Raw genomic sequence first — 13625 nt, 5'->3', positions numbered from 1 at the left:
TCCGCCCTCTGTCACTTGCCCAGTGATCCAGGAAATGCCGAGGAAGCTTCGTGCGTCAGGAAGAATTCCTCTATGTTATAAATGTTGGGTCTCTGTGGAAGGACAGTCAATAGGAGGGCCACCCAGAAGGAGCTGTGTAAAGAATCCTTGTGATCAGCTCACCTTTGATGTCTTGTGAAAGCTTTGCCATGGTCAGGAAGAAAGAGAAAGCTCTAGGTTCCCTGGTGCAATTCCCAAGCTGTCTGGTAAGTTGTGGCTAACCCTTCACCTAGTACACTGAGAAGCCAGTCTCCTCCTCCTCGGGCTTCATGTACACTCAGCATTCCATAAGGTGGATATGCTATGTTTAGTTAACCAGAACTCTGTCTCGGAACATGTTAGCTATTTCTGTATTTTTTGCTATAAGACCATGACTGGCAAGGTGACTCAGTGGGTACAAGTGACTGTTGTCAGGCCAGACAACCTGAGTTCAGTTCCCGGTACCCACATGGTATCAAAAGAGAACCAGCCCCAGCAGGTTGTCCTCTGAGCTCAACACCCATGCCATGGCACATACACATATTCATACATACATGCTTATATACATACACACATTTAATTTTTTAAGACAATGACTTTATGTACATTTTTAAGCCTGGATGTGTGAAGCCAGTTTTCCTATCCCATTTGATATAAATTATCAGCCTTTAATCTTTGCCATCTGATCAGTGATAAATATGTCTGTTGTTTGATTGGCATTTCTTTTATTAAGTATGAGAATAAATGAGTTGTGGGTTTGTTTGTTTTTTTTTTTTTTTGGAGTGTTTGGCCAGATTTTTGTTGTTGTTTTTTTGTTTGTTTGTTTGTTTGTTTGTTTTTTACATCATTTGCCACTTCTTTGCTGGGCTCTGTTACTTTCTTTCACACTTGAATTCCTTGGCATCCCAGACTGAGAAATGAGAAACGGATACACAGCTGCGAAGGCACCTTCCCACCCCTGTAAGTCTGTGTCCCTTTTAGGCAGTTTTCATACTACCAGAGGGTTCCTCTGTCATACACCTTGCTGAGCAGCACTGAGGCTGCGTAGCTACTGGCTGGGGTACACAGCCACACAGCCCTCTGCCTCTTTGTTCAATGTCTAACTTCCTTTTGTCAAAAAGTAGCCTTTGAAATTGCAAGGCAGAGCAGGGGCTGAACTTGCTTTAAAGCTGCCTGTAGACATCAGGAATATTTATTTTCTCTATTTGTTTTAAGCCTGGGAAGACTGTGTGGTTTTCTCAACACTGTCCTGATGGGGCCCTGACCAGCAAGCGTGCAATGCCCCTAGCCCTAATGTGCCATTAATGATAGGTTAATGTACAGTATAATGTTTTTGGGACTATGGGTTCATTACACTTCTGAGTGTGAGGTCTTTCCACAGAGCGCCCAAGGTCCCATTGCATTATATCATGCAATAAAAATACCCTTTCCATATCACACACTAATAAACTGTATTTGAAATGCTGTCTGAGGGCACTGCCGTCTTGTCTGTAAGCTGTCGGTGAGTGCAACAGTTGGATTCCCTGTTTCTATCTTGCACTTTTTTTTACATGGGCCACTGAGCCCAGGAGAAGTCAGCTGGCCTTGTTTTACACGGAGGACAAGTTGGTTCTTCGGGGTTGAGGCTCCGGGGCAGGGCTGCAGTCCAAGTGGAGATGGGCTTCATACCTGGAGAGCAGAGCCAGGTCAGCAAGTCAGGTTAAAACTGGATCATTTGGCTGCCATCAGAAATTATTTCCAAGCTTGTGCTTTTTAGAGATTTACCTCCAGTAAACAAAATGGCCTCAGAATCAAGGATGAGGCAAAATCGGTGTGTGCGTGTGCATGTGCATGTGTGTGAGACAGCCTTACTGTCCCTCCATTGACACAGTCTCTAGGGAACTTCTTTCTGCAGGCTGTGGGATGTGGTGAGATTTGATCCTGGAGCACTGCCATCACCACATCAAAGTGCAGGAGCTCTGCCTGTAAAAAAGTTAGCTTTTATTTATTCTGTTTGTTTTTTTTTTTTTTTTGTCTGTTTCTGTTTGTCTGTCTTTGTCTGTTTTAGTTATGTGACTCAGGGGCTCCTTATGCATCCCAGGCTGGCCTCAAACTCAGTCTTCCCTACTACCTCTAAGTGCTGAAGTCACAGGCATACGCCGTCATTACTTTCTGATGGGGACCTGGGAGATCACATGGGCCTTTGACCTGCTTTAAGTTACATGCTGCTGCATTCGCTGTGTTAGAACAAAAGGCCCAGGTCTGGAGCCTCTCCACTGCAAATCCCACTCCCACCTTGGCCAAATCACTTAACACGCCTGAGTCTAGGTTTCTCACAAATGGAACAGAATAACAGCGTGCTCTCAGCGACTTCCTGGGTAGCCGTGAGAATGAGCGCCTGTCCAGATGCCACTGCCCGCAAACAGGCTCTACAGAGCATGTGCAGGCCATGTCATCACCGAATAGCTACCTCAAGAGCAAAGGCAATGGAGGCAGAGAGGGCTCCTCATCTGGGACTCCAAGATGACCTGAGTAAGAGCACTTTACTCGGAGCCTGACAACCTGAGTTCAGTCTCTGGGACACACATGGGAGACAAAGAAAGCTGACTCTTGCAAGTTGACCTCTGCTGTTCACATACATGATGTAGCATGAGTAGAGTACTTATGCTCACAAGAATGAATGAATGAATGAATGAATGAATGACTAATAAAAATAGTTGTGACAAGGCCTTTGATCTTGCCCCTGGCCACAGGGAGCATGCTGTGACTGCAATGTAGACAGCGGTGTGGATTGCCCACCTCTTCTAGACAGCAGCGCAGCAAGCAGAGGGGCTGCGAGGTGGGGTAGTGCTCACCTGTTAGGGCAGCGGAGGTGGGGACCTGTGGGGATGTCTGTGTAAAGGCCTAAGATAGGGAAAGCAGGTTAAGACAGAGGAGCTGGGCTGAAGGGCTGACAATCTGGGGAACAAGATGACGTAATGCGGAGGGGACAGAGACTCGCCACCCCTCCCACAAAGCCACCTACACCTGGCTAGCAAAGTCCCCTTGACTGTTGGGGAGGAGAATATCTAGATTTCTAAGATAATTTGGCTTTCTTTTAGGGAGTACAAACCTTTTGTTTTTAGATGCAGGGTCTTTCAAACCTTTACTTAGGTAAACCTCTTAGGGGTTAAATCTGTCTTTGGGGCTACCAGGACTTGAAAAATGTTACCCTGTATCAAGAAAACCAGAAGTGACAAGTTCATTTAAAAAGCCTGGTTTGTCATTGTTTATCTAATTTTCAGAGTTGACACAGAAAATTAAACCAGCTGACACTCACCCTCCAGAGCCGCTCTGGCTCATTTCCCCGGCCCTCTCCACCTGACCTTGCCACCACAGAACGCTCTGAAGCCAAAATATAAAACTTCCCACTGAGTTTCTGAGCTCTTCTGCAGTTGTTCCAAGATTATGTCATTGGGTGTCATCTCTAATGTTATTAAAAAGCAAGATGAGGCTATAAATCTACTCTGAGAAATGTTTCTTTCTTTTTCCCTCCACCTTGAGCATAAATCTTAGGAGTGACCAAACTCGTCAGAGGAAGGAAGCCAAGAACAACTTGTGCCCTAAGTGCCCATAGGTCTCTACTGAAATTATAGGGTGGCCTGTGACATCACACATTTCTTTCTAGAGAATGTTCCAGAGAGGCCTAGAGGAAGTGATGTCTTTTGCAGTGCTTAAGATTGGTGTTCTAACACTCAGGTGGCAGAGTGGCTTTCCATCAGTGTCACTGGCGAATGAGGTGTTCGTCCCCCAGGAAGGCACCCAGCTAAGAGGGAGGGAAGGAGGGAGGGAAGAAAAGGGAAGAAAGAAGGAAGAAAAACAGAGAAAAGAGTAAAAAAAACTTCATGTCAGATTTTAAATGTATCATACACTCATTTCCTTTTAAATAGAGTCTACACAGCTGGACTTCCAGACTCGTCCATTTTTTATTCTTTAACCCCTTGGCTAGATCCTTGTCAGTGAGCCTCCTTGGCTTCTCCTTTGTTACCCTGTGTAGGGCCGTGCAGCCACGTGGTTGACCCCCAACCAGTGTTTCAGTTTCATTCTCATTATGTAGTTTTGCCAGTGGGTGCTGCTTCTTAGTGCTGGTCCCAGTCTCCCCTCTGAACTGCCTTTCCTTTCCTTCATCCTTTTGTATTTAACCATTTGTGTGTGTGTGTGTGTGTTTATGAGAGACAGAGACAGAGACAGAGAGACAGAGACAGAGAGAGCTTGAGATTGAAGACAGAGGGGCTGCACTTATTAAAATTAAGCCTTCAGGGTCTACAGATGTGGCACAGTAGAGAAAGTTCTGTGATGGGAGCTTGAAGACCTGAGTTCAGATCCCAGCACCCACATAGAAAGTGGGGATCACGGCCTGTGCCTCAGTAATCCCGGCACTGGGGAAACAAAGACAACAGATCCTTGGGCTCCCTGGCAGCCTTCTAGCCTTTCTCACTGCTGTGAGAGACCCTGGCCCAAAAATAAGAAGAAAAGCAATAGACGGCAACTTGTGGCCTCTGCACACGTGCTCTGTCTGTCTGTCTCTCTGTCTCTGTGTCTCTCTGTCTCTCTCTGTCTCTCTGTCTCTCTCTCTCTCTCTCTCTCTCTCTCTCTCTCTCACACACACACACACACACATTCCAAAAATAAAAGTAAGTTTTCAAGCCAAGATCATTGGGCTAATAGCCTTGAGGGACAGACCAAAGTCACATGTTCACATTTTAGTTTAACTTTCAGACCCATAATCTAAGATAGGAGTGTGACATTATAGTGCTCATAGATTGCAAAGTACCTATAGACCTGGAAGCAAGCAGTCCCACTACGTAGAAAATAAACAATAAATAATATTTTATATACATTGTGAAAAACAATATGATCCTTTGCTCTTAAGTTATAAATGAGGGTGGATGTCAAATTGTTGTCATGATGTCATTTTCTTTTTTTTTTGTTTTGTTTTGTTTTTGTTTTTGTTTGTTTGTTTGTTTGTTTTAATTTTTAATATTTTTATTACATATTTTCCTCAATTACATTTCCAATGCTATCCCAAAAGTCCCCCATAGCGCCCCCCACTTCCCTACCCACCCATTCCCATTCTTTTGGCCCTGGCATTCCCCTATATTGGGGCATATAAAGTTTGCAAGTCCAATGGGCCTCTCTTTCCATTGATGGCTGACTAGGCCATCTTTCGATACATATGCAGCTAGAGACAAGAGCTCCGGGGTTCTGGTTAGTACATCATGTTGTTCCAACAATAGGGTTGCAGATCCCTTTAGCTCCTTGGGTACTTTCTCTAGCTTCTCCATTGGGAGCCCTGTGATACATCCAATAGCTGACTGTGAACATCCACTCCTGTGTTTGCTAGGCCCCGGCATCGTCTCACAAGAGACAGCTATATTTGGGTCCTTTCAGCAAAATCTTGCTACTGTATGCAATGGTGTCAGCGTTTAGAAGCTGATTATGGGATGGATCCCTGGATACAGCAGTCTCTAAATGGTCCATCCTTTCATCACAGCTACGAACTTTGTCTCTGTAACTCCTTCCCTGGGTGTTTTGTTCCCAATTCTAAGAAGGGGCACAGTGTCCACACTTTGGTCTTCATTCTTCTTGAGTTTCATGCATTTAGCAAATTGTATCTTATATCTTGATGATGTCATTTTCTGAGAGCACCAAATAACCACGTGCTACAAGGGTTAGGGGTGTAGCTCAGTGGGCAGAAGACCTGCCCACACGTGTGAGCCCTGAGTTCCGTCCCCAGCACAATAAAGCTCCAGAGCACAGTGGTCCATGCCTGTCAGCCCAGCACAGGGGAACAGGAGACAGGAGCTGCACGAAGTCAGGGTTGTCTTTGGCTATGTAGAAAGTACAGACGAGCTGGGCTAAGTGAGGCCCTGTCTAAAATGAGAGAGAGAATGAGTGCACCACAGAGAAAGTTGCAGGGCTCTGAAGCCCTGGCTCAGCTCCAGCCAGTGCACCCTCCCCCACCCCAGCACCTTCACAGGGACCTTGGCCGAATCCAAGTCTCCTGGAAAAGCAAAACACGACACTTATAACCAAGTCACCCATCTGCCTTCCTCAACAGTGAGGCAGGCTCACTGAAGGTGACTTGTAACCAAGCAAAGTGTGACCCCCTCCATCATTCATCCTGAACATAACCAGCCACACCACCTCGGAACACATAGTTCACCCACTCACAGCCACACAAAGTCCATCTCAGGCTTCTGTCTATTTCATTTCCTTCAGTGCTACCTTGCCGAGCACAGCAAATCAATAACAGAATAGCTAAGGATTACAAATTCCTGCATTGTAGTTTAGAAAGTACTGCTCAAGGCTAACAGTGGGTTCTGTTGATGGTTTTTATTTGCTGCTGAGCCATAAAATGATCCTAACTTTCTACCAGTTTGCTGCTGCTGCTGCTGCTGCTGCTGCTGCTGCTGCTGCTGCTGCTCTGCTGCTCTGCTGCTGCTGCTCTTCCTCCTCCTCCTCCCTCCTCTTCCTTCTCCTCTTCATCTTCTTCCTCCTCCTCTTTTGTGGACAGACTTTTTGTGGAGAAGGGAGCACAAGTATATAGTTTTGAATGGAAAATATAACTGATCATTTTCTTTTCTTTCTTTATGACAGGATATTATTATGTAACCCTGGATAGCCTGGAACTTACCATGTAGAATAAGCTGGCCTCAAACTCATAGAGATCCAACCGTCTCTGCCTCCCCAATACTGTGATTAAAGGCGCGCACCACCACACCCAGAAACTGATTGCATTTAATCCTTTGTATTACATGCAAGGTCTGATGACTTGAGCCTTTCTTGCTCTTTTTTTAAAGGTTTAGCTTTCTTATTGTTAATTATGTTCGTTGGAGGTATGCTGGCATGTACACCTGAGTGCAGGGCCCACAAGGGCCAGAGGAATTGGCTGTCCCTGGAGCTGGAGGTCCAGGTAGCTGTGAGCTGCCTGGGAACCCATGGCATGCTGATGTAATAGTCTGAAGGAGACACACACACACACAGCCCAGTGTGAATCCTCAAAAGCCCTGTGGGACCATAGTGACAGACAGTAAAAGGACAACCAAATGTTGTCTGCTTTTGTTTCAGCCTTGTGACCTGTTTACAGTTTGCTTCTTCTTCTAAACTAGAAAGGCTGTTAGCAAGGTGAGATCTAAGCAGATAGCAGCCTGCTTAATGGGACACTTCTAGAAATAAGACAAGACTGTGGCTTTGGAAAGTTCAGAGTGTGGTTGTAGGGCTGGGAACCCATGTGTGGCCAGCTCTGGGAAATGTGTTCATCAGTATTACATCTCAGGATGGATGTAAGGAAGGCGTGTGGGGACCTTGTCCATCACTTCCACCCTCCGCTCACACACCCATCCTTGCCTCTCGGTCATACCCATGGAATAGCTCTCTCCATGTGTCTGTCTGTCTCGCTCCCTCCCTCTCCTTCATCTTCGCTTTCTCCCACTTTCATGCCTGGCAGTAACCTCACTAAGTTAACCAGGCTGGCCATATACTCACTCTGTAACCCAGACATGCTTTGAGCTTGTGATCTCCCTGCTTCATTCTCCCAAAAAGCTGGGATTATAAGCCTGTGCTTACAGACCTGGTCCTAACATAGGCAGCTCACAACCACCTGTAACTCCACCTCCACTGGGTCAGACGCCCTCTCCTGGCCTCCACAGGCACTGCACACATGATGTATACATACCCACACGTAGACATACATACACATATGAAATTGAAATCAAATTCACTTTAAAATGTTTAAAGGAATAGCAGAAAAGTTTTATTGTAAGACCTAGCCACTGACAGTATGCACCAAGTGTTTACATAAAGTTCTTGTGATGAACATAGAGTACAGATGTGCTTCACAGAGCTTTATGGCCATGCTCTCAGACAGTCCCCGCCCCATGTGTCAGCTGGCCGCCATGTGCCTAGGCTCATGGTATACTACCAGGATTTTATATTCACGTCCAGTCAGAGTAGGACACCACAGCCCTGTGTGTTTTCAGATTGCCAGTGCACCACACGGCCACACAGGTCTGAAGTCAGTAGCAGTTGCAACAGATGGAACAGGTTCACCAGCTTTGCCCCTAAGACCTGCAAAAATCATCATAACACAAGGTCTTCATGGTGGTCCTGTGGATTGAGCACAGCTGAGCACACGGTATAAGGTTTTTAACATACAGACTAAAGTATCCCTTAACAGGACTGTGATGGAACGCCTCGCTCCTCATGGGTCTGAGTTCATGTAGATCCTAACAGCCCTGACTCAGACTGAGAGGGGAGGTGGGATCCTTCAGGAAGATGCCTGTAACCCCCCAACAAACCTCACAGACCCTTTCCAGACACTCCGACCACCCTTACAGGCACCTGTCTGGGCCCTGCGTGGCCCCATCCAGCAGGCTTCCAAAGCTTGTTGTACTCTGCTAATTTGGGCTATGAATAAGAGGCCTAGGCCAGCCTTGCCTGTGTACACAGGAGCTAAGATGTCCCCGCCCACCTAGTGTGGCTGGTGGGGAAGGGGTGGGTGAGGCCTGGATCCACCCCAACCTAAGCACAGGCTTTAGGGAGATGGAGCCAGCCAGGGGTGCTGGGGTACTTTGTGACAAGGGTACTTTGTACCTGTAGCATAGTATGCCACAGCAAGGGTACCAGAAGGAGCCCTAGAAAGGACAGGACAGACAGGCTCCACTGAGAGAGTGCTGGGGGCTGCTGCTGCTGCTGCTGCTGCTGCTGCTACCAGCCAGTTTCTGATGGTTCTTCTGCCCCGGCCTCCAGCTCTGGGCCCAGTCACTCTGAGATCCAGAGAGGCTGACCTCAGCCGGCAGATGGCATCTGTCCTCCACGCTTTGAGGCCAGCCTTTCCTGCAGGCAGGTGCCATGCCTTCCACCCCATTCCAGATCAACAAGAAAGTTGTGTGATCCTGGGGTTGGGCACTGGAGTCAGTGGACAGAAAGGTTCAGCTCTGTGTCCTTAATCTTGTGTAAGATGGGAATGATGTTTATAATGCACAGTGTCATTGATTGCCACTGCCTGGCACACAAGTCTCAGTGAGGAGGACATGAGTGAGCTCTTACCCACACTGAGTCAGTGTGCCTGTGCACGTACAATACTCTCTAAACAAATAGGACAAAACTGGCTGTGCCCACCTCAAGGAGCAGCAGCAAACAGGCAGGCAGCATGGAGAAAGGATGTCCTGCTCTTAAACCACCCTTGCTCTCTCTCCTTGCCCCGGTCCAGAGTTTCTGAAGCCTTGGTATAGGAAAGTTCAAGTTGGCTGTGTACGGATGCAGAACAGCCAGTGCCTGTACACAGAGGCTTGGTGGGTAGGGATGGACATTTAGGTTGCACACACACATGCATCTCTTTCCCATACCACAAGCACTGTGCGGAGTCCTGTTGTGAATCAGACATCGTACCAGGCCCTGCAGCCCAGATACAAGTTCAGTTCAAATGTGTGGTGTTCCTTAGCAACTTTACACAGAAAAAAGGTGGGGACCACAAAGGGCAAACTCTTAAATGACATGAAACTCAGATCCCAACTAATGGCAGACAGGGAGGCTATCACTGAGCACTGGACTTGGAGAGCAGCTGCTGGGTCTCAGGCAGCACCCATCATGGTAGCCAGGCTTGGAGCCCCAGTCTTGCCACACAACAGCCACACCTGTGCCTTTTAAAGAAGGCTCATCAGGGCCTGCTCTCTCTCCTGCAGGAAAGCATCTTACTGCAGTAGATATTCGAGCAAGAAACAGAGCCATCACCTAAAAGCTGGAACATCAGAGACCAGGAGCAGGCTGGGGAGGGGAGAGAAGGGGAGGGGATGCAGGGGATGGCATGGCTCTTCCTCCTGACAGAGCAGTTGTTGCCAGTGCTTCCTCCTCCTCCTCTTCCTCCTCCCCTCCCCCTCTCCCCTCCTCATCTCCTCTCTTCTTCCTCCTCCTCCTCCTCCCCCTCCCCCTCCCCTTTCTCCTCCTCTCTCTCTCTCTTCCTCATCTTCCTCTTTGGAGGGTGTCTGTGGCAGATGATGCTCACTCCACTGACTCACTTTTGGACACAGCCCTGATCTTTTGCCTTCATTACACCTTTATCCACTGTGCCAAGTATGTGTTGTGGAAGACTGAAGCCTCTGCCAATTTAGTTGTTGCATTTGGCCTTGTGATCTCTCACAGGAAATGAGAGTTCCCACTGCCTGTTGAGGAAGCCAGCAAGAAGCTGCCCAGCTTCTGCCAAGCTCTGCAGACAGGGCTGCTGGAACGCTTTGTGCATGTCTCCTGCAGTTCACTCCCTTATCTGCCTCTCAGATACCTGCCCAAAAGCAGGCAATGAAGACTGGGGACAAAACCTCTCTTTTTTGTGTGGTGATCTAAGTTACCTCATCAGGGGTACACAAGAGATGGAGTCAGCCCCCAGGCACGGGTCAGGAAAGGCACGCCTCCACAGAACCTGGAGGTCAGCAACCTGGTGATCCATCCACTTCCCAACTATCCCAGGGCACTAGGCAGTGCTGTCCACTGTGCAGCCGTCAGCCCTTCCTGGACTGAGCAGGATGCCTCCACTCCCCTCCTCAGTTCCACTCTGCCTGTTCTCAGACAGATGATAACCGTGATGGAGCATATGGCCCCAAAGTCACCCAGCATTCTGTGAAAGTGACACTGTGGTACTCTGGGCTGGGGGAGGGGCCCGTCCTCCAGAGCACAGCTTATGTCTTTGTTCTTCAGAAGGCCACAGGGTCACTCTCCCAAATCTGGAAAAAACATGCACAGGAATTCAAGAAGAGGACTATCTATCTAGGCAGCCATGTGAAAGCAGGCAGAGGGCTGGGCTAGTACAAGCCGGAAGCATATGGAAGCCAAAATGGAGTGCCTCTTGTTCAACTCCCACCCAGACCTGTGCCACACGGAGCCCCCCAGCAGCCTGGCTTCTGCAGCCCTTTGTTGGGGTCCTACACTCATGTCTGGAACCCCAACAGATTGCAGTGAGGAACAATAGGTACCCAGCTGGCTTTAAATGTAGGCCTGGGTCCCCAGGCTGGAGAGGCAGGGTAGTGTTCCTCCCTTCCCACCCCCAAGCTCCACCTGGTCCTCACAGAGCCTGGTAAGTGCTGGGGTCAGAACACAGTAGATCCACGCCTCTCTTAGCCATGGCCATGTGGTGAGGCTAATGCTGGCCACTGGGATGTCTAGAACATATTCCCGGGGCCTGACTATTCGTCAGAGCCACAGATCATAGCCAGGTATACCAGCAAAGTAGCTCAAAGCCCTGTGAACCAGCAGGGACAGAGAGTCTGAGAGAGGCTCAGAAAAACAGGAGTGGGGAACAGGAAAGAAGGCAGATGGAGAGGAAAAGAAGCAGGAGCTGGGGTGGACATCAGGGGTTGTCCATCTCCCCACCCCCTTGCTCAGTTTCTGTGACTCTCCAGAGCCTGATTTTCATGGAGGCTACAAAGTTTCTGCTGAAAGTCTTGGTGAGTGGAACAATGCTTTCTAGCCTCCTTCCCTGCTGATGCCCTGACAGCTCTGTGGCTTGTCCCTGATTGCTTCTGGCCTTCCCTGGAAGCTCCCAGACACCCTCAGATCGGGAATGATGATCTTAGTGCTTCAGAACAGAGGGGAGGCTGCTGGATAAATATAACCTGGCCTGGCTGTGGGCTTAAGTAGGTTAGAACTGGAGATGAATTATGTGGAAACAAAACTGGCCCCTCTGAAGTCCCTGAACTGCCTCAGCCCTAGGCCCTCCTCTTGACAGCTGCCTCCTCCTAGAGCCCACCCGGTGTCTGTCCTTCATATGCAGACTGATTCACTTACAGGGGAGCAGGAGACAAAGGAGGAAACTAACAGGGACTGACAACACCTCTGACAAGATGATCCTTTGCTCTCTGGGCAGCAACTGAGCCGGAAACCTGGCCACCCAGGGGCCAGGCCTTAGCCCAGTAGCTATGGCTCGAAACTGAGCAGAGAACCTCAGCTACCTAGGCTGGGAAATGGGACTGAGCCTGCCTTTCTTTTAGCACAAGTTTGTGTGTGGTGGTGGTGATGGTGTGGGTGTGTGGGGAGGTGTGGTGTGGTATGTCTGGTATGTTATATGTAGTGTGGTATATGTGTATGTACCAGTGCGTGTGTTGTATGTGTGTGTGTGTGTAGATCAGAGGACAACTTTCCAGAGTCAGTTCTCTACTAATACCACATGTGTCCCAGAGATCAAACGCAGGTCCTCCCGCCTGTCTTCAAGCACTGTTACCTGCTGAAACATCACAAATACCCTAGCCTGCCTTCTTACCATGTATGGTTACTGGAAAAAAGAAATCAGGTTCAGGCTAAAGCACATCTTGGAATACAAACTGAGCTGCCTAGCTATTGTTTTGTTTGTCTGTCTGTTGTTGCTGTTGTTGTTTGTTTTGTTTTGTTTTGCTGGGTTGGGTTTTGTCTGTTGGTTGGTTTGGTTTTGGTTTTTGTGAAACAGGGCTTCTCTTGTGTGTAACCCTGACTGCCCTGTCTGTCCTTGAACTCCCAGAGATCTGTCTGCCTCTGCCTCTCGGATTAAAGGCATTCTCTACCACTGCCCAGCGTCTGTCTGCATCTGTCTGTCTGTCTTTTTATAACAAGATCTTAAGTAGCTTAGGCTAGCTGTCTATAATCTTGAGTTCTGGGATCACAGCCATTCACACACCAGCACACCTGGCTTATAAGGTGCTGAGGATCAAACCCAGGTCTTTGCATAAGCTAGGTAAGTGCTCTGCCGACTGAGCCCCACCCTCAGCTCCAGGCCCCTGACCTGAGGACCACTGTCACACCGACTGCTTCTCCCCACAGGGTCACCCATTCATCGTGCAGTTCAATGATGGAAACTCCACTGTGGTGTCCATGTGGGTGTGCCGAGCTCTAGAGGAGAGGCGGAGCCAGCAGGGACCCCCATGAGACCTCAGCAGGACACTGACCACTGAGGACCAGTCATCATGATACAGCAAGCCGTGACCCCTCTGTCTGCTGTACTGGCCCAGCCTCCTGCTTACACCTCCTGCCCTACCTAGGGAGCCCTCCAGAGGGCCAGCCTCTGCTGAGCTGGGGAAGTGGGCACTGACTAAGGCAGGTGGAGATGGTGCAGGGCGGGGTGATGAGGTTATAAAACTATGGAACCTCCTCTGGCCCCACCCCCTTATCTTTCCCTACTGTTCACTGTAAAGGGTCAGGCCCTATCAGCAGCACTGATGGGAATAAAAGTATTCTTGCTTTGGATGGTGTTTGTCTCAGCAAGTCTGTAGTACATATCCCCACTGAGCAGGGACACCGGCAAGATGCTGTCATTTCCTGTAGCTCAGTACTAAGGCCCACGCCACAGCTCAGATGTCCCGAGAAATCAGGGCTCAGAGATGCCCACACCGAGCTCCATGACAAGGTCTGGAGCCCAAACCTCAGGTCGCGGTCCAGTCCTCTCCTGTTCTGGAGCCGGCTGCCAGCCCAGCATCAAAACAGCACTCACTATGGCTGTGGCTGTGGGTGGCTGAGGAGGAAGCTAACCACCAAGAGTAACACGCAGGAATTCAGAGGCCTACAAAACCCTTCCCCACACCCAGCCACCAGTTGCCTCTTCCTGCCCATGACCACTCCTCTCTTGACTT

General features: G+C 48.9%; 1 protein-coding gene across 3 annotated transcripts in view; it reads left to right on the top strand.

Moving 5' to 3' along the window:
• Positions 1-13242, top strand: part of Map2k5 (mitogen-activated protein kinase kinase 5) — a 219138-nt gene extending 205896 nt beyond the window's left edge. For all 3 annotated transcript variants that reach the window (XM_029481666.1, XM_029481665.1, XM_021172645.1), the window contains one exon: positions 12820-13242. In XM_029481666.1, the coding sequence (XP_029337526.1) occupies positions 12820-12924 (105 nt within the window). In that variant the 3' untranslated portion in view covers positions 12925-13242. The remainder of the gene's footprint in view (positions 1-12819) is intronic.
• The last annotated feature ends 383 nt before the right edge of the window (positions 13243-13625 follow it).

The sequence above is a fragment of the Mus caroli genome, chromosome 9, assembly GCF_900094665.2.
Source record: "Mus caroli chromosome 9, CAROLI_EIJ_v1.1, whole genome shotgun sequence".
Lineage (NCBI taxonomy): Eukaryota > Metazoa > Chordata > Mammalia > Rodentia > Muridae > Mus > Mus caroli.
This window is presented reverse-complemented; position numbering and strand designations above follow the sequence as displayed.